The sequence below is a fragment of the Cavia porcellus genome, unplaced genomic scaffold, assembly GCF_034190915.1.
Source record: "Cavia porcellus strain 051 isolate PalLab524CR breed Dunkin Hartley unplaced genomic scaffold, mCavPor4.1 scaffold_31, whole genome shotgun sequence".
Lineage (NCBI taxonomy): Eukaryota > Metazoa > Chordata > Mammalia > Rodentia > Caviidae > Cavia > Cavia porcellus.
The window spans coordinates 12,730,903-12,752,601 of NW_026947514.1; the positions used below are offsets into that span (position 1 = coordinate 12,730,903).

Consider the following 21,699-nt stretch of genomic DNA (forward strand, 5'->3'; position numbering starts at 1 on the left):
GCGTGCGCAGTAAGGGAGGGGGCGGGGTAGAACCTAAGTCTCACCAATCGGAGTGGCCGCGCTCCTCCCTCTGCTACCTCCCCGCCAAGCAACAACAATTTGAGGAGTGGGGCGGGGCGGCTCGTGAAACGTCAGATAAGATTGTCCAATAGGAGCCGGCTATGGCAGACGCGCGCGCCCTGTGCCCAATAAACGATGGCCGCTAGAATGGCTCCTCTACCTTGCTGGCGGTAGGAGGAGCGGCCTGGAGGAGGAGGCGGAGGAGCAGGGGGCGGCTTGGTTGCGCGGTACTAGCGGTGCCCGCCGAAGTGGGAGGAGGCGGAGGAGCCAGCCGTGTGGCCAGAGCGGGAAAGCGACTCGTCTCTGCGTCCGAGTTGTGGAGCCGCCGTACCCCGGCTTCTGGGGCTGCGGCAGGGACTGTGAGGTGACGGGCGTCCGCTGTCTCCCGCGTTCCCCTCAGAGCGACTCGCGGAATCGGAAAAAGGGAGAAGATGGAGGAGAAGGGCGGCAGCGGCAGCGGCAGCGGCATCGGCGACGTGGGGACCAGCGGGGACGGCGGCGACGGCGGCGAGCAGCTCCTTACTGTCAAGCACGAGCTGCGGACTGGTGAGCGACCCCGCCCTCTGCCGGCCGAACCCGGGCGCGGGGGCGCGCCCTGTGGGCACCAGGGGCTGCGCGAACTCGGGGTGCGGGGCGGGCCCGGGGCGGGGCCTCGCGGGCGGGCGGGGCGGGGGCCGGGGGTCCCAGAGGCCCCGGTGACCCGGGCGAAGCGATCGAAAGTTTTCTTGAGCCCGGGAAACCGCGGGGGTCACGGAGATGCCTTCGCTCCCCCTTTCCCCGCACAGGTGACACATCTGTCACTGCATCTTACCCGGGCGAAAGGTGCGCCTTCTTCAGTGTGAGGTGAGCGGCGCTTTGTTTTGGAGCGTGACTCATTTCACCTTTCAGCTCCCCTTGAAGTGGTCTCTCGAAGTGGGAGTTTGGGAACTGTCCCCTAAGGAAGTATGGTCCGGTGACAGATAAAGGGAGGTTGTGCTCCAGGCTTTTAACGAGTTCAGTCCGGTAAGATAAAGAGACTGTGGGCTCTTGGGACCGAGTGCTTTTATTTGCGATTATCACGAAATACTACACTTGGCCTTGAATTTCTTTCAGAGATCTGTTGACATGCAGGCGCTATAAATTTAAAGCTCTAAGCGCAAGGGACTAACCAGTTGAAGCGCTTCCATTCTGGTGTTTGTGGTCACTAGAGTTATTCTAAGCTTTGTAGTTGTTAAATTACTTTTGCGTTGTGTAAGTCCAGATTGTTCATTTTTAGAAAATGCCTATCTAGACCGCTGTGTACAATTGGGGTTTATTTATGAAACTCAGTCTCCTATTAGATATACTTTATCATTTCTGAATGGCTAATACATTTTAACGAGGCTTTCGTTAATATTAGTAAATATTGTAACTTTTAGGATGGGGGGGTACCGGGGATGGAACTGACGACCTCTCACTTGCCAGGCAGACCCGCTGCTGAGCTAAATCCCCGCTCTTTTAAGGTTTTTGACATTACATCTTTGGCATATTGAAATACTCGTGTATTCTGTAGAAGCCTAAAAAGCAAGTTTCAGGTGTACACGTAGTACATCTTGTTTCTATTTTGAGCAAATCCTAAAGTTACATCTGTTGGACAGTTTTAGTTTTTGTTATTTCTGATGGGATTGCTGATTAGCATTCCAATTGTGAGTTATATGAGAGGCATCAAATTCATGTTTACTTAATTAAACATTTTTAAACATTGTGCTTTTGGTCTTCTGAATCGTTGTACACCTTGATCCAATTACTCCATGGTATTTCCATTCCTAGCACGATCTTTTTAGGTCTGGTGAGTTTGACTTTTTTCTCTTGCTACTGTTTTCAAAAAGCTAGTCAGTCATTCACTGAGTATACATTTATTAAGCATTAATAGCTGATTTGTACCAGACTAATTGCTTTCTGGTGTGAAGATTCTGAATGTTTCCCCTATCTTACATAATGATTCTCTATTTTGCTTACTGCTTTATATGTGTAGAATTGTAAAGTACAGTCAAAGTTGCTTGAAGTTGCGTGTTCTTCAGCCACTGACCATGGTAAAACTAGCAATCTTTGCTTAATGACCAAGGAACAATCTACTCCTTGATTAGTACAAACAACTCTGCTCAGTTTCTGGATTTTACAAACAATGCTAATTTTGTACAAAACAATGAGTACTGCTTTATTTTCCCTTCTCTACTAACTGTGTGAATCATCTGCTTCAAGTTTGCATTTTAGAAATTTTCTGATGGATGATGAGATTATACTGAATTTATTAGTACTGTGAACTGTCAAAGGAAATGAACACTCATTTTCAATTTATTGCTGAACACTGGAACAGCTGACCAGATATAGTGGTCAAAAACACAGTTAAAATACAGCTTGAAAAAGTCACTCGTCTTCAGCCAACTTGCTCCTCTCAACATACTGGCACCAGAATAATTCGACCTGATATGATGCCTTTTCAAAATTTGGACAAGCATGTTCACTGTGTTGTTGTATAGAATGAATGAAAAAGCAATAAAGGTCAGTATAGGCATATGGAAAATTGTTCCAGTTTTATCAGCCAAATAACATGGCATACCTGCAGTGGACTTGGAAGACAGTAATAAATCCCTGCGCTGCACTTACTATCTATGTAGACCTGCCGGCAAGTCAGTGTCAACTCTTTCAGACTCACTTCTTTTTTATCTACAAAATGTGAGACTTGAATAAGACATCATTGGAAAAATGCCAAGCAGGGTTGCTTGACACACACTTAGGTACTCAGGAAGTTTTCAATGAAAGTAAATTCAAAGATAATTCCTTAACAGTGTTTTATTGTAAAGTATACAAATTAATCTAGTGCAATTTGGAAAATAAATCACTTGTTTGACCATTAGCCCGTGTCACATTGCTTGGATACCAAGTTATCTTTTGCTGTATTTGTCCTTCTCAAGCAGAAAAAGCCCTATCATTCTTGACTCTGCTTAGCATATCTCTTCAGTAACAGCACTATACAGCACTATAAAAATCTGTTTGTCTGTGTTAGACTGTAAGGTCTTTGAGGGCAGACACCATATCCTTTGTAGCCTGTGACATATAGTAGACACTCAAATATTTGTTGCGTGAATTCACTGAATAGATAAAAACAGGAGGAAGTGTACTAGTTTATGGTGTCTTCAGTACCTTGCAGATGTTAGGTGGTTGATAAAATAATGACAGTAACTATAAAAGCTGAAGAATGCAGGAAATGAGGATCAAGCAGATCAGTTAAAACCTAAATTTCTTGTGCAGTTTATATTTTTTAGCCTAGATGGAATTGATAGTAACCAACAATGACAATGTTCTGCCCTTTGGCAGTAGGGGAAGAGGTCACAGAAGTCTGTAACTAGGATATATGTATTGTCATATGTTTAATAATAGGGGGTATGTTAGTTACTTTTCTCTCATTGCTGACACAAAATACCTAACACTGAAAGTTAAAAGAGGAAAGGTTTATTTAGTTCACAGTTTGTAGCAGTTTTAGTCCATAATCACCTGGCTTCAAGGCTGGGTGGCATGGCAGAAGTACAGCAGTTCTTGGTGATGGAAGACACAAAAGCATCAAGGAAGAAAGAAATGATTCTTTTTGTCCCAAATATTGTATGCAAGCTACCTCCTCTGGGGCGGGCATAGCCTCACACCATTAATTCTAGCCAGAACTGTGCCAGACCAGTCAGTGGACTGATTTACTAATTATACACCCTTAATTCCAGCCACCTAGATCCAGCCACCTCTGAAAAGCCCTATAACCACATGAAGCTTTGGGGGGACATTTAGATACATTGCAGGATGTATGTAAAAGAGAGGTCAGGACTTTTAGCTTTTAAATGAGAATCTGTTGAACAGTAGTGATAAAAGGAGGCTTTTATCGAAAGGATAGTGGGTTATCAATTCATTTGTTCAATACATATTTTATTACTTCTTGTGTATTGGCTGCTTTAGATGCTCAGCTTACAAGGCATACATGGTCTCTCCACTGGAAGCACAGGGCTATATCAGGGATCACTGGAACTAGAGACCTACATTGTCGGCACTCTGTCTTGAACCTCTGGCTGTCTCTTGAGATGGTTTCATTCTTCTCCACTGCTTTCCATCTTTTTACGCAAAGGAAGAATCGTGCTGCTGTCAGCTGCCAAGTTTCACATCTTTCAGCTTCAGGTAGACAGGAAAGACACTGCCCTTTTCTCAGCTTCAGTTACGCAAATCTCAGGGAAGTGCTTAACTGACTCGGCTTTGGTTAGGAATCCATTTGTGGTTCGTTCATTTAAGGCCGAGGATGGAATCGTACTCTCCTAACGTGACAGCCGCTACAAAGGGGAATGAACTAAACTCTTAGAGGTAGAAAAGTTGCTAGTACTTCTTCACATCCCTGTCTTCAGGAGAGAGAGTTTAACCCTGAGGAAAGGTTGAGAAAGATTACCTATTGTTGTGTAACAAATTGCTCTGAACTCTGATGACTAAGGCAACATGATTTCTATGGATCAAGAATTTGGGAATTGCTTAGCTTGATGGTTCTGACTATCAGTTATAAGAATGGAGTCAAAGACATTGACTAGAACTTCAGGCACCTGAAGACTTGCTTGGAGCCGGTGGTTCCCCTCCCAAGATGGCTCACTCATGCGGTTTTGGCAGAATTTTCAGTTCCTGCCATGTGTACCTCTGCTGCTTGAGTGTCCTTATGACATAGCTGCTAATTTCTCCCAAAACAAGGGACCCAAGAGAAACAGCAAGATAGAAGCAAGTCTGATTTTTTTTTTGTTGAATGACTTAATTGGCATATAGTCTACATACCATGCAATCTTCTTGTTTAAAGTGTACAATTAAACAATTTTTAGTATAGTTATAGAGATACACATCTATCACTACAGTGTAATTTTAGAACATTTCCAACACAATAAAAAGAAACCACACAACAACTTACATCAGTCACTCTACGTTGGTATTACCCAGAATAAGCCCTAGGCAACTACTTATCTATTTGCTATATTTTACCTACTGTGGAATTTTATCACAATATGATTATGTAATTGTGACCTTTTGTGACTGACTTCCTTCATGAAACATTGTGTTTTCAAGGTTCATCCATGTTGTAGCATGTATTAACACTTTATTTTCTGTGGCTGACCAATTAGGTTTCTTTTCTCTTTTTGAAGGTGGGTTCTTGCTGTATAGTTCAGGCTGGACTTGGATTCCTTGTATATCCCAGACTGGCCTTGAACTCACAGCAACCCTCCTGCCTCAGGCTTCCAAGTGGGGGATTGCAGGTATGTGCGACCATCCCCAGGTCACTAATTCTAGTTCATTGTGTTAGTTATACTGTATTTTACTCTTTTGTTCTTCAGTTGATTGACACTTGGATTGTTTCTACTTTTTTGCCTGTGTGAATATTGTTGCTATGCATATTTATGGATAAGTTTTTGTGTGGACCTGTCTTCATTTCTGTTGTATATTTACCAGCAGTAAAATTGCTGGATCACATGGAGTCTGTGCTTAACTTTGTAAGAAACTACCAAGCTGTTTTTCACAATGGATACATGTAGCATCTTAAATTCCCACCAGAAGTGGATGAGGGTTTCAGGTTATCCACAGTCTGGCCAGCAGTAGTTATTGGCTGTCCTTTTGTTTTCAGTGATCCTAAGGGGAATGAAGTAGTATTTCACTGTGATTTTGATTTCCATTTCTTTAATGATGTTGAACATTGTTTCATTCACTTGTTTGTGTATGATAACAGCATGGATATCTTCTTGTTTATTTAGGTGATCTTTCATTCCTTTCAACCATGTCTTGTAGTATACATTTGTACTTCTTTTGTTAAATTGTTCCTATTTTGTTTTGATGCTATTGATAAAAAATTATTTTCTTTCATTTTCAGATTATTGCAAGTATCTAGAGATCCACTATGTCCTGAAATCTTGCTAACTAATTTATTAATTCTAATAGGTTTTTAGAATTTTTTACTTACAAGATCATATCCTTCATGAATAGAGATAATTTTATTTCCCCCTTTCTAATCTGGATGCCTCTTAGTGTTCATATTCTCTCTTTTATCTCTCTCTCTGTCTCACTCCTTCCTTCCTTCCTTCTCTTTCTTTTTCTTTCCAGCTAATTACTTAGCTAGAGCCTGAAGTACAGTGTTCAACAGAATTAACATGAACAAGGTCCCAGGATGCTAGTGGCATAGTGCTTGCCTGGCAAGTGCAAGGGCCTGAATTCGATTTATGGTACCAGAAGAAAAATAATAGGAACAGACATCCTATCTTGAGTTTGATTTATGATAGCAGAAAAAAAAAGAGAACATGAACAACAACCTGATTCTAAGGGGAAAGCATTAGATTTTCACAGCTAAATACCACATTAGCAGTGGGTTTTCCATAGATATCCTTTATCAGTTTGACAAAGTTTCCTTTTATTCAGTTTGTTTGGGTGTTTTTAATCATAAAAAAGTGTAGGACTTTTTGTCACATGTTCTTTTTTAAATTTTATTTTAAAGAGGATAAAATCAAGGATAATAAAACAAAACCAATCAAAACAAATCAGTGTAAGTGATACAGGACTTCAGAACATTAAACAATCAACAATAGTTACCAAAATGCCTTTTGTTGTCTTCAAAATAGCTACAGATAACTTCGGACATAGTAAAAATCAAACAGAACAGAATAGAATGGAAACAATGAAAACAAAACAGTGAATGCAATAAAGGACTTCAAAACAAGCTGATAGTAAATCCAAAATTGCTACTGTAATGTATCTTGTCTTTGAAATAGCTGCTCATGCCATTAGATTTAACATGATCAAACAAAACAAAAGAGAATAAAACCCAATCCAGTGAAACAATGAAAAAGATATAGGACTTCAAAGCAAGACCACAGGGAATCAACAATGGCTATAACCCTCACAAGGAGATCCACCCTAGATGCCACACTGCATACTGTTATCCTCTGAACCTATGATCAGACCACTGGCCCTAGGTCTGCAAGGTCAGTGAAACACCAAAGCACCACAGGCATCCAAGTGCATTTCACCTTCACAGCTGTCATCACAGCCTCTGTTTCTCCAGATCAGTTGGTCGCTTATGGGGGGGCGGTTGTGGTTGTGGTGGGGGATTGCTACTTGTTGTTTGCCAGCCTGTGCACTGGAAGGGGCTGGGGTCTGGCTGTCCTTAGTCCAGCACTGGCCCACACGTGGTGCCGGTTCCCAGACAGGGCTTGCTTCCTGGTGTGGCCTTGTTCTCTCTCCCTGCAATTTGCAAATGGTGCTGACTCACGGGGAAAGGCTTGGGTCTGGCTGTCCCCAGCCTGGTGGCAACCTGCGCATGGTGCTTTTTGTGTCTATTGATATGATCATGTGGTTTTTACTTTTTGTTCTATTGGTGTGATTTATTACATTGATTAATTTTTTGAGTGTTAAACTAACTTTGCATGCTTAGGGTCATGAAATATTCCATGTGGTCATGAAATATTCTTTCTATAAGTTGCTTGATTCAGTTTGCTAGTATTTTCTTATAGATTTTTATGTCTGCATTCATAAAAAATATTTGTCTGAGGTTTACATTTCTTTTGTGTGTGTGTGTGTGTGTGTGTGTGTGTGTGTGTTACCGGGGATTGAACTCATGAGCTCATGCTTGCCAGACAGGCACTTACGCCACTGAGCTAAATCCCATTTTTTGATCTGTCTAGTATCCCAGAAATGTTTTTGACTAATTTTACCATCAAATCAGATATTACCTGTTTGGTTACTGGCGTGCTTATTTAGGGTCTTTGCAACACATATTTAATAGGGGTTAAAGGTTGGGCTGAAGTTCTGATTCTGTCCCAGACCTACTGTATGACCCAGAATAAGTACTAGGCCCAAGTTTTACTATCTATAAAGAAAAGGTGTTAGACTTAATTATATAATTAGACTTAATTATATTAGAATTAACTGGCATTCTGTGGAAGTTCTATCCAGTAGACAAAAGTTAGGACTGGTGATTTGCTTTTAAAGATGATTCTCTTTTATCACAGAATTCATGTAAGGTCCTACTGAAGAACAACAGTTCCATATTGATTTTTGAATGTAGTTTCATTTATAATGGATTTAACTTATAATTAGCTTTTTAGGATTATAATTATCTATAGGAAGGTGAAAGAGTTCAATGAAAATCTTAGTTATCTGTTAGTACAATATAGCTCTTTTACATATATGTGTATGTATATACAGGTATACATGAGGTGATTGAAAGACATAGTGTACATTTTAAAAATCTTATTGTAATAAAAACCACATTGCCAAGAATGATGGATAAGCATGTCTGAATTGAGAGGAAGTATTTTGAGGGAGATAAATAGCAATGTATTTTACTGCAATAAACTTAAATTTATTCACTGTATTTTATGATCATCTCATGTTGATTAACCATTTATGGCAATTTCTGTCAAATAAAACCATCACGGTGTGTCCTCATCCATTTTGTTCACTGGATGTGGCACCGTGAAACTTCTTGCTCTTCAATTTGAGAACACAGAGTTGGCCGTGACAGTGCCTCCAAAAACCATTAGGAGAGAGGACTTGCAGAGATGTTTCAGAAAGCGCCAAGAGATGGGGTAAGCATATTCCAAATAAAGAGGAAGTATTTTGAGGGGAATTAGTGGCAATGTGTCTAACTGTAATGAATTTTTAACATTTTTAGTCATTTACCATATTTTTTGATCACACCTTGTATAGCGCATATATTTGTGTGTGTGTGTTTTTCGTAGCAGTCATTCCTTTTTCATACTTTCTTTGAGCTGAGTAGGCAGGACTTGTACTCTGGTTTTATAGCATACATTGAGAAAGTTAAAAATATCAATAGGGTGGGCCAGGTGTGGTGGCACATGCCTGTAATCCCAGCTCTTGGGAGGCTGAGGCAGGAGGATCATTGTGAGTTTGAGACCAGCTGGGCTACAAAGTGAGCTCAAGTCCAGCGTGAACTGCATAGTGAGACTCAAAATGACATAGTGTCTCAAAATGACAAAAAAAAAAAAATCAATAGAGTATTGACAGTACTCTGATTTGATTCATTAGGGGCTAAGAGAACATCTCTTCTTAATTTTTTTTTATCACCAGTTTTAGAGATGGATAAAAATGATCTATTTGGGCAAAGGGAGTGGTGTTAATTCTTATGTCAAAGAGAATTTGTATGTATTTTGCATTTGCAGTCTAGGAGAAGCCTCAGGTGATAGATCTAATGCGTCAGACCCAACATTAACCTCAACTGCAAAGCGAGGCAGCTTAAAACCTCAGCTCCTGGAGACAGAAGTGGTTTGTTAGGCAGAATTGAATTCTTCTTTGTGAACAAGAAACTCTTGCTTGATGAAAACTCCTTTAGGGAAAATCTAATAGCATTTATGTGTTGGTTGAAGCTTCACAATTAAAGACACTGTTGAAAGACATCAATCCCCACTTGTAGCGGGGGACGAGGGCCTGTCAGAGTTACTGCCTTTAAGCTTTGGCACTGATTTACAGACCGCTCTATGCCCCGTAGAGGTCTGATCACTCCTACACCTGTCTTGTTTGTCGGGCAATATGAATAAGGTCTGAAATAGAATCTTGCCCTCATTATGTTGTTTCCAGCAACGTCCCTCTTGGTTTAAGTGTGGCTAATCCTCCAAAAGTCCAAAGAGTTCTCTAGACTTCATAGATGCCTTTTTTTTCCTTTTAGATTTCTAAAGTTGTGAGTGAGCTGTCTCATTTCTTTCTTCCTTTTTAAAATATTCATTAGATATTTTCCCCTGTGATTGCCAGAAGAACAGGGAGATAAAGTTCCTGATTTTTAGTACAGTAGTTGGTATTGCAGTTATTTTCTTTCACATTCAAGTTTTTTGTGTAGGTGTGCTTCTTTTTGTACGATCAACGTGTTCTTGAAAATATCATGTAAATAATACTTTTGTATATAAAATTATTTAGAATATAGAAAGTTAACTTGGTACCTAAAAGAATTCTGTTTGTTCTTATATTAATAAAACTGTTTGATTAAATTTTCCATTTGTGGCTTTTACTTTACATAGGTTTTTCTGATATACCTTCCTTATAATTTAGATAGTTGCAAACATGTCAGTGATGAAGTCTTTTCACCCCTGCAGATGATGTCCATGTCTTAGTCCCCATGAACACTGTGAATCTGTTACAAACTACCTGGTGTAGGTGTGACTAAGTTTCTTGAGGTAGGAGATTGTCCTGGGATGATCCAAATGGGTCCTGTGTATTCACATAGGTAAGAGGAGGTCAGGAGGACCAGAGTCAGAGGAGAGGATGTGAGAATGGAAGCAGAGGGAGAGAAAGAGGATACTGATGAAGAAACAGAGATAGAATGATGCCATTGCTGGAAGGGGGATGAGCTGAGGAATGTGGGGAGCCTCTAGAAGCTGGGGAACATATTTCTACAGTGTCCTAAAGGAACAGCTCTGCCTTCACCTTGCTTTTCAAGCTTGTGATAGCTACAACTATAATAAAACAAATGTGTTGTTAATAAATCATCAAGTATATGTTAATCTTTTTTTTTTTTTGGCTATACTGGAGATCTAGCTAAGGGGTGACCTACCACTGAACTAGGTCCCTAGCCCTATTATTTTTTATTTTGAGATACTGTCTCAATAACCAGGCTGATCTTGAATTTATGATCCTCCTGCCCCAGCTTCTTGAATCGTGTTATAGGCATGTGCCACTGTGCCCAGGTTAATCTTTTTTTGTTTTTATCAGTACCAGGGATCGAACCAGGTTAATCTTTTATAGCAGCAACAGGGAACTAATATATCTTGCTTAAGGTTGGATGAACCAAGAGATAATTTTACCCCAAGCATAAATGACCCAGTATGTCAAAATGTAATACAGCCCATTATTTCGGCAAGTGTTTTTGTAGAAAATGGTAACAAAGTATGTTCTTTGTAAAAGTAGAATGCCTTTTCTAAGGACTCCCCAAAGAGACATTCCTTTCTGATCTTAGTATCAAGCCTAGTTGTGTTGCTTTTGACCAGCTGTCCCACTTTTCATAGAAATGCTCTGAAGTGGGTGCTGCACAGGGCTCTCCCTCAGGACATGGGAGCTTGAAATCTCAGGCTCACACCACTTACAGGTGTCAGGGGGCGAGCGTGGATCTTGAGTTGCTTCCTGTTGCCATTTGTGTGCTGTTTCTTAATTTTTCTTCTTTTCTTGTGCTTTAATTAACCATATTAATGGGCCTGAAATCAAAGATGAAGTAAATATATAGGTACATTTATTTTTAAACACATACGTGCATACCATAAGTAATAGTGAAAGCATGATAAAACATTTGACTTTCTCTCCAGTGTTTTGCTGCTTAAGCAAAATCTGTGTCATATCATATTCATGCTATTTTCATGTTTATCCTAAAGAGAAAGAAATGTGAGATCTCTGATTAATTCGTAGTACTTTTGATTTTGGAAAAAGTCCCAAAATGATAAATCAGTAAAATAGAAGCACATTTAAAAGAATTCTAGAGGCAAAAATGTGGAGATCATACACAGGTTTCCTACTTCTGTGAATTCTCCCATTCTTAACTGGAAAATTCAGTTATCTGAAGTACTCTGTCCTCTAATCACATCAGTAATCTGAAGTAGGATTATGTGGTTTTCTAATGGAGAAATTATTTCAGAGATGTAATAAGAATAATATTACACTTTGTGTCTAAAGATGATGTTGCATTAGGAGGGCAGGAACACCAAACTTTAGCACTGATCCACTGCCATGATTTTATGCTTGCTTTTCCATTGTATTTGATGTTTGTAAAGAACATCATAATTGGAGCTGGAGTGGAACAAATCTAATGGGTATACACAAATGAAACTTAAAATGTTTTTTATTATTGAAACTCATAACTTTGACTTAATTTTGCTGTGTATAAATTGGAAAAACAGCCACAGATTTATTTATTTACCACGGATTTTGATTCCTGCTCTGGGTCTCATATTGTCCTACATACTATGTTTTAGTGGGAAACAAATTTGACCTTAATTACATGATCTCATTACTGACTATATGATTACAAGTGTGCTAAACTGAAGATAGGCAGAATTCTGTGAGAGAGCCTAACAAGTGCCATGTGAGGGGCGAGGGAGCAGTTTTTGTGAAGCAGTGGTGTTTAAGGAGAGGTTCTGACTATCGTGGGGTGAAGGGTAGAAGTAGGGGCCAAAGCATTTCTGTTAAAGGATACAACACAGATGGTCTGAAAGTGGGAACTGGCTTGGCACACTGGCTTTACTGGAGGAAAGGCCTCTGGTTTGAACGTCACATCCAAGGAGGAGAGCCACAGGAAATGGAGCCGGAAAGATATCTAGAGTCATTTCATACAAAGGTGTATAGGTTAACAGTAAAATGGTCAGACCAAAGCATAAAGTCATTGAAGAATTTCCACTGAAAGAGTGATAAGATTAGCTTTGCATCATACAAAATGACTATTGCTTTGAGGGAGATATATGAAGAGACCAGCTGGGAAACTATTGTAGAAGTTCAGCTAGAATCTAAAGGTAACAATTGAGCTAAACAAGTGTGAATGTATTTGAGAAGTATTTGGAGATCAAATTACCAGAGTGAAGTGTTGTATTTATGTGAAATCTTCTAGTACAGAGATGCTGTTTGTTGAGATGGTGTATTGATTTTTGATTGCTGTGTAAGGAATTATCACCAGTGCAGTGGCTTATAATAGCACCCATTTATTAGCTTGGGTTGTTGGGAATTTTTTGTGAGCTGCCTGGGCTGTCTGCTCAGTATCCTCAAGGCTGAGACCAAGGGTTTAGGCAGGCTGGGTTCTTGCTGGAGGTTTTGAAACTCCTTCTTGTTGTTCATAGAATTTAGTTCCTTTAGTTGTCAGCCAGTTTCCAGTTACCTTGCTAGCTGTCTGCTGGGAGCCACAGTCAGTTTCCAGGGGCAGTTTGCTTTCTGTCTCAAGTGGCCCCTTATCTTTAGGCCAGCAAGTATATGTCAGTTTCTTCTAACTGCTTAGACTCTTGAGTTCTGGACCTCTTCTAACTTTGAGGCCTGGATTTAAAGAGAGCTCCTGTGATTAGGTTAGGTCAGTTGATTTTAGGCATCCTTACTCTTTAGAATCTCATTCACAAGAATGATACCACATCATAGTCATTTGCTCAAGGGGAGAAGATTATACAAAAGCAAGGATCATTGAGCTTATTTTAGAATTCTGCCTTAGAATTCCCAGATAGTGAAAGAGGAGAGATAGATATAGGGGCAGGTAAAAAAAAGGTAATACTCAGTTTAACAGATCAAACTAAGTTCGAGGGTTCTTTAATATATTTTCATGAACATATATGATAATAGTTACTATGGATAATGAAAGCTTGTTATGTGCTATGTTGTAGGTCAAGTCATTAATCCATACAGTAACACTGATTGCTGTTATTATTTCAGTTGACATCTGGTGAAACTGAATGCTAGAGAAGTTACCAAATTGTTAGTTGTGTCACCCAGGAAGTAAGGACCAAAGTCCTCAAATCCCATCTATACCACTGTGCCTTATGCCATCACTGGGCCTGAAATTAAAGGAAAAAAAAAAAAGGTGTCGCAGCTGCAGATAAACATCCTGGTCATCAACTTTAAGTGACACTTAAAGCCAAAGTAGTAGGTAAGATCACCTTAGATTATAGAATGTAAAAGAGAAGAAAGGGACTTAGAACTGAGCCCTGAAATGGGATAGAAAAAGAATTGCTAAGAAAGGACACAGAAGAGGAAGAGCCAGGTGAAAGAGTTGGAGAAACCTTAGGAAATCTGTGGTGTTATAGAAGTCCAGGAAAGAAGGTGCTTTGGGGTGGGAGTGGGGTAGTTGCCAAACCACTGATTAGCATTAATAAAAGCAATTTTGGTGACATGGTACTTTACATAGAAAACTCATAAAACTCTGCCAAAAGACTTCTAGATTTAATAACCAAATTCAGTAGTGAAGCTGAATACAAAGTCAGCCCTCAAAAATCAATAGCATTCCTTGTTGATTTTTAATTGCCTTCTAAAATGGAGAATTAACATGATGGTGTCTGGTCTCAACTGTACAAGTTAGATATTTCAGTTGTTCTTGGGTCAGCTGGCTTATGGTGTCTTTCTCTCTTTCTGTGTTACACACACACACACACACACCCCTCACAGATTTTTTGCCACATCAACTTCTTAATTCAACAGATTATGCTTAATACCCAAGATTCATACTACTGTGTTACAAATTTGTTTTCCTAGCAATAAATTTTCAATTCTTTATGATTACACATAACAAAAGGCTTACAGAGCATTTTATTATTTGGGTATGCAGAGATAATATATATGATGGTTTTTCGGAAAACCTTTCTACTCCATACTCAGATGTACTTCATTGTCAAGTGCATACTTAGATTAGATTCTTGAATTGTGATGTTGATCTGTTGCTTTTTTTTTCAAATAAAATTTGACTGAAAATGTTCAAAAAAAATCAATAGCATTTCTATATACAAACACCAAACTCACTGAGAGAGAAATTAGGAAAACCACACCCTTAGCAATAGCATCCAAAAACATGGAATATTTAGGAATCAATCTAACAAAAGAAGTCTATACATTGAAAATTACTCTGAAAGAGGAGATTGAAGGGGATATCAGAAAATGGAAAAATATCCCTTGCTCATGGATAGGAAGAACCAACACAGTAACAATGGCCATACTCCCAAAATTGTTATACAGATTAATTGCAATCTCAATCACAATACCAGTAACATACCTCACAGAACTAGAGAAAATATTCCTAAAATTTATTTGGAACCAGGAGATACCTACAATAGCAAAAGCAATCCTGGGCAACAAAGGGAAGACAAGAGGAATCACAATCCCTGACTTGAAATTATATTACAAAGCTACTTTGATAGGATCAGCATGGTGCTGGCAAAAAACAAAACAAAACAAAACAAAACAAAACAAAAAAAAACACCTCAGACCTGAAGATCAGTACAACATATTGGAAGATAAAAAGACATAACAACAAACATACTCAGCCACCTTATCTTTGACAAAGCAGCCAAACATGTTCACTGGAAGAAAGATAGCCTCTTTAATTAATAATGCTGGAAATACTGACTCTCTACATGCCAAAGACTAAAATTAGACTCATGTATTTTACTGTACACTAAACTAAAGTCAGTATGAACCAAATATTTAAATAGTAAAAAAAACACTAAATCTACTGGAAGAGAAAGTAGGTAGAAATCCTGAAGACATAGGTGTAGGTAGAGAGTTCATGAACAAAAACTCAGACTTCATAGGAATTACTTCAAAGAATCAACAACTGAGACCTCATCTTGTGCACATCAAAAGAGCTCAACAGAGTAAAAAGACAATTCATGGATTGGGAAAAAAATTTTAGCCAATTATCCCTCAGACCAAGGACATCTATCTAGAACATATGAAGAATTGAAAAAAATCGGGTTCCCTAAATTCCAAGACCCAATCCAAAATGGGCATCTGAGGTGAATACACACTTCTCAGATGAAGAAATATAAATGGCAAATACATGAAAAATGTTCAGCATCACTGGTCATTCAAGAAATGCACATTAAAGCAACACTGAGATTCCATCTCACTACAGAAAGAATGGCTGTCATCAAGAAATCGACCAGTAACAAATGCTACGGGTGCTGTGAGGAAAAAGGAATGCTTCTTCTTTGTTGAAGTGTGGACTGGTACAATTGCTGTGGAAATCTGTGTGGAGAGTCCTCAGAAAACTGGGATCAGAGGCTCTGTTCAACCCAGCTATTCTCTTCCTCGGTGTCTTCCTAGAAGTCTTAAAAACATTATACCACAGCAGTTTATCACAGCACAATTTGTGATAGCTAAATCTTGGAAACAACTCAAATGCCTATCAACGAAGGAATGGATAAAAAAGATCTTTTTATACAATAGAGTACTACTCTGCCATAAAGAAGGATAAACTTGAAGCTTTTATAGGTAAACGGATGCAACTTGGGACCATATTCATTAGTGAAATAAGTCAGGCTCACGTGCATAAATACATATTGTCTCCAGAGTATAAGAAACTGAAAGAGTAAATAAAGTTCAAAATGTACAATAGATGTTGTGAAATGAGAAGAAAAGAACTATGGTGGGAAAAGAAAGGAAGAGAAAAAGAGAAAAAAACCGCGAGTTGTGCTATTGCTGTCTCTCAATTCACAGAAAAGGAAGGTTCATGTTAATATCTATTGAAGAATTTCTTTTTTTTTTTTTTTTTTGTCTTTTTCATTTTTATCGGTACCAGGGATCGAACTCACGACCGCCTGCTTGCAAGGCAGGCGCTTATGCCACTGAGCTAAATCCCCAGCCCCAATTGAAGAATTTCTTAGGCCCTTATCTTGCACTTGGAGTAACTACTTAAAAATAAAAATATGCAGTGTATTAATTATTGTTATTCTATCATCTTGCGATGGAATTTTGTTTTTACTTTTTTTTCCATAAAATAAAATAAAGCAACTTCCATGGACATTTAGTGGGAAGATTGAGATTGGACTAGGTTGAGGAATAAATGCAAATAAATGTAACTTCCGAGACTTGCTTCTGGAGGGAACTGCAGAGAGGAACTCAAAAGGCCTGTGGGGTTCAGTGAAGGTTTTTCATTTGTTTATTGTTTTAAGATGAATAGTACTAGATTAAATTCAAAGGGGGCAAGAGTCAGTGTGCAAGATGGTGAGGGCAGGCTGGCCAAGCAGCAGGGAGGAGGGAGAGGATACAGGTGTATTTGTAGATTTGGTGGCAGAAAAACACAGGGAGTTCTGCAAGAGTGAATTTTTTTCTTTGTGAATTGTGAAGAAAAGGCAATTCTTTATCCAAGAAAAATAGCTTCATTGTTAAGAAAGATTGTTATCCTAGTCTTTCCTTGGTACAGATAAACACCCAGAAAGTTGCTAGAAAACTTACGTGCATATGATGTAAATTTACAGACCGTTGTGGAACAACTCAGAGAGGTTTTTAGGCAAAGCCACTCAAGTGCTTCTGTGACTTCCGTGGAGGTCAGTTCCTTGTGCATGTTCTCTGGATCATGCCAAAATTCTTAGTAAGCTTAATGTTCTGTTTCTTCTTTTTGAAGTGTTTTATATTTAGTTCAGTTCTTCTAAATTAAATTTATTTGGTACATGTATTGGAAAAAAGGCTGTTTGTTACAGCTTTATAAACATTTTTTTTTCTTATTGACTCAGTTTTCACATTGGCTCGATCATATGATTCCAAAATCACTCGGATAAGTAAACACTGCTGTTTTGTACACCAAAAATACAGTGAGTCTTCAAGGTAAGTGACCCTGGCAATAAGAGAAAAGTGAGCAGCATTGTTTCAGAGTACACACACATTAAATATAACTTTGTTCTGCCTCCAGCAGAATGCTGTCCAGAGACATGGGTTGAGGCCCAACCACAAATCTAAACAGCTTCAGAATAGCTTACCACCTGGCAGTTAAAAGGAACTTAATGTGCGAGCTATTTAGCTTATTTTTCAGTTCTCATGTATTTGCTAGAATCGGGCTAATTTGACCTTCTAGAAGGAGTTAAGATTTTGCAGTTGATCAATGCCTGTGCTGTCAATACTCTCCTGGCATTCCCTAACCTGGAGCTTATCTTATAAATTGCTTTATAGATAATTTTACCTCCTGACCAAAAAAAAAAAGGGGGAAAGAAATCTCAAATAGAAGAAAAAGATTTGTTTTTGTCACTGCATTCAATTGTCACCTTTTGACTGAAACTAAATCAGTCTGAGAAGCTTATGTTTTATAATGCTGAATAAGAAAAGATGAAGTTTTATTTCAAAATCTATTTTATAACCTTATTAAGTTGGTTCTAGAAAATGAGATGTTAAGTATACATTTCCTGTTGATGTGTTAAAAACAAATCCAAGCATATTAAATAAAGAGGATTAAAGCAGATTGTTCTCCAATTACCTATCTTAAAAATCTTCCATGTCTCAAACTTTGACTCCAGTTTCTCCTCCCCTTACTGTGATCCTCAAGCTCTCCTTGCCTCAGACACATTTAACTCTTCTTATTTAAAAGACAAAATAAAACTTCTGTGGCCTCTGTTATTACTATTCTCCTTCCCACCAGATTTTGAAAGAGCACTTTATACCAGCTGTTTCAATTTCTTATTAAATTGGCTGCTTCTCTCTTATAACTGTTTCTACTCTTTCTAGAGATCAAGGAATCCCTTTTTTTGAGTTTCTTATCAGGTACTTCCAACCTCTCACTGGACACAAAACATTGGATGATCCACAGGTCTGTCAAGTTAAATAATGCTTCCTCCAGCTTCTGTTTTGTTTAGTGCCATTACCATTTTCCATCTTACTAGAACCTAGCTAGAACATTCTTGACTTCTTCCTCTGTCTTCTGTTCTCCTGGTTTACCAATTTCTTTCCTTGTGTCATGTGCAACTCTGAAATACCTCCTTTTTCTGTTAATTGCTTCATTGCCACAACTGCAGTCTTAGTTCTGTGTCTAACCTAATAAATAACAGTTATTGAGCTTTGCTGTCATATCTTTGCCAAGCATTTTGCATGTCTTACTTAATCCTGACACACCTGTGTGATGCGTATTATATCTGACACCTTGGGTGTACAGATTCTACTGTCTACCCTACCCTAGAGTCCAGCTGCAGCTCTGCTGAACAGTTCTCTGTTGGTGTCAGATCACGTCAAGTAAACAGGCTGCACCTCTTCCATTTTCTGCTCCAGGACTTTGATGCCTACCTCAAGGCTTGGGATCCTGGCCAGAGCAGGCCCATCAAGCACAAATGCATGTTCCAGGAGGGTAAGGGTGTGCAACCTTTAACTAATGGGATATCATAGTAAACCTTTCTCTGTATTAATTTTAGAGCGGAAAATTCTGAGAGGCATTCTGTATGTTCCTCAAAAACTAGATTAGATTGAGCTGATAGTGTATCCTTATGTTGGTTTCTCCTTATTGTCTTTTCACTCAGTTGTTCCTCACAGGTGTCAACTTCCAATTGGACTACTTTTACATGTATCCAGGCTAAAACAACTTAGTACCTAGAGTGACTCTAAAAAGCATACCTTTGGGTGGGATGTTGGAGTGGATTACTCACTGGTGAAACTGAACAATGACTCTACAGCTTTTATCTTCCAGGGATTAGGGACTAACTAGAATTGAATGGAAAGTGAGGAGTGGGTTATGTGATAACTTTAGAACTTAAATGATAAGAAGACAGTGATGACTGTAAGGGCTCTGAGATGACTAAGCTCTTAACTTTTGAAACCTTGAACACAGCAGGTTAGTGAATTATCAATGCGTGCTCTGGAAAAAGGACTTTCATAGTAGTATTTGGAAAGATCCTCAGTCCCTGTGGCCATAAGTCAGGTAATGCTAAAACATCAGGCCCAGGATTTAATAATAAGGAGAGCAGAGCTGTATATTTTCTGTTATGTGTTTGTAATGTGTCCACTGAACTAACCTGGAACTGTTTCTGAGAACTCTTTTCTGGTTTTCGAGTTAGTAGTGGCCACAAGAATAATTTTGACTGAGATTGGAGGGGAGAAGTGAAGTAGCAGTAGTGTATCTTTTATGTCTAAAGGTTGTGATGATACTAGGCTGTGTTTCAGAACCACATATTGTTGCTGATCTTCTGTGTCATTATGTTGGCATGGAGCAGTGGCTAGGTCTGCATCACCCCCAGCTCCTACTGGATCCCATCCATTAGCTTCTAGGATCCTGGGCCAGTGTGTACAGTTTTTCTGCGGGTTTTCAGCGTCATTGAGGTTGGAAAACTTCTAAGTAGAGACATAAGATATGGGATGTTTGTCCTCATGAGTTTCATTTTATCTTTGGGATTCTAATTTTATCCTGGTTCATTCTCACTTCATGTCTGACTTTCCGTTATGGTTTATATCTGGATGTCCCTCCAAAAGTCTTGTATGATCAGTAGGTGGGGCTTTTGAAATGTGATTGGATTATGGTGTATTTTGGGGGTAGGAGGTGGGGTCTGGTGGGGAAGGTGGGTCCCTGAGGGTATGACTTGGAAGGGTGTTTCTCCCTTCCCAGCTTCTCCCTTCATCTCTGCTTTCTGTCTGCCATGAAGTGAGCAACTGTTCCTGTGCTATGTCTTGGCCATACTGTCCTGGCTTGCTGTACTAAAACTGTGAACCAAAATAAATCTCTCATCTTTTAAGTTGTGGGTGTTAGGTATTGCATCTCAGTGACAAAAAAGTGACCAGGACACTTTACTTTCCAACTCCCTGCCCTGAAGCCTTTAGCTTCAGCTTCAGATGTGGAAGTGGCTGTCTTAGATAGACTGTTTAACCAACTCCCACACCCGTGGGAGACCAAAGCCTTATACTTTCCTTCTGTTACAGTGGTTCTGCCTCTCCAGTATACTCTTGATAGATGTTCAGGGCCAAAGATGGGGTCCTAATACAGAAAAGACAGGGTTCTGAGATCTCAGAAGATGATGTCTGGGTGAATTAGCCTGAGACTCTTGAACCCCTGCATTTTTCTGAATGTTCTGGACAGGCAGGAACAACATCTTGTTAGATAAAAAAGAGCCCAGTTTGGAGACCATGCAAGCATCCTATCAAAGTGAGTGTCTCACGGGATAATGTTTGGCCTAAAGATATGCCCCATCCCTTGATGTTATTACTTCCAGAAGAATAACTGGGCAGAATCTCACCATATTTTAATCAGAATGTTTTACTTATTCTGGGAGGGAATATTCAGGCAGATAATTCCAGGATCCAGCTAATATAGTATATGTCAGTAGGAGCAGAGGAACATGTGAGAAAGTGGTTCTGGAAATTACTGGATGGAGCAGGAATGGTAAGGTAAAGAATGGTAAGAAGAGAATAAGAGTGGGTAAGGGAGAATTATCAACATTAAGTATGTTCTGTTACCATGGGAGCACTATTCATAACTCTGGATTAGACATCATAGTAACCTAGTTGTAATATACTTCTGGGATGGTTTCTTGAAGCTTGAACAAGAATATGACCTAAAATACATTAGATAAATGTGAAAAGTTACATATTCTTTGGCAGACTAGGTAAAAAAATCTCAGAAAAGAGAAAGTGTAGACTTCTTATATGACACAGGAGAACACACTATCTGACTGTGTTTCTTGGAAGATTCAAAGAAAATACTTCGTTTATCAAATAAAGAATGCAGTGTTGAGAGGACATGCGCCAGAGATGCTTCTATGGAACTGGGTTCCCCAGAATCATAGCTCTAATATGAGTCTGGAATGGCAAAGGAAAGATGGTGGCACTTATCATTAGGAGTAAGGCGAATGGGTGTAATTAGTATGATAAGGCACATTGGCATTTGGGGTACCCTGACCAATAGAGATCTGGCACATATAGCTGGTAGGCCATGGGGCAGGAAAGATGGACAGCCAACCAGGATGGAATTTATTTGACTTATGATGATTCCGAACTTTATCTCTAATCAGTATGAGCCTTTAGTTACCTTGCTCTTGTTTTGGTTGCTGCAAATCCTGTTCTTCGTTCCCTGGACATTGAAGCAGCAAGAAACATCCCATGAGTTCTGTATAAGTTTCTCCCTATCGCTGCTATAGAGTAGCAGTTCTAGCTCCTTCAACACTTGGTGACTACAGGCAGGAGAGGATTTGAGCTGCATTC

The 21,699-nt window shown here is 39.3% G+C and overlaps 1 protein-coding gene across 12 annotated transcripts in view; it reads left to right on the forward strand.

Moving 5' to 3' along the window:
• Window positions 1-246: 246 nt before the first annotated feature.
• Rps6ka5 (ribosomal protein S6 kinase A5) overlaps window positions 247-21,699 on the forward strand; it is a 171,363-nt gene continuing 149,910 nt past the window's right edge. For 3 of the 12 annotated variants that reach the window (XM_063240810.1, XM_063240816.1, XM_063240817.1), the window contains exon 1: window positions 741-903. Coding sequence is in view for 2 of the 12 variants with exons in the window: in XM_063240809.1 (XP_063096879.1) it covers window positions 492-606 (115 nt within the window). In the remaining 10 variants the exon portion in view is untranslated. Of the gene's footprint in view, window positions 607-728; window positions 904-924; window positions 1,063-17,341; window positions 17,359-21,699 lie in introns of those variants that run through there. The other 9 variants (XM_063240820.1, XM_013155339.3, XM_063240819.1 and 6 more) reach the window with 7 other exon arrangements.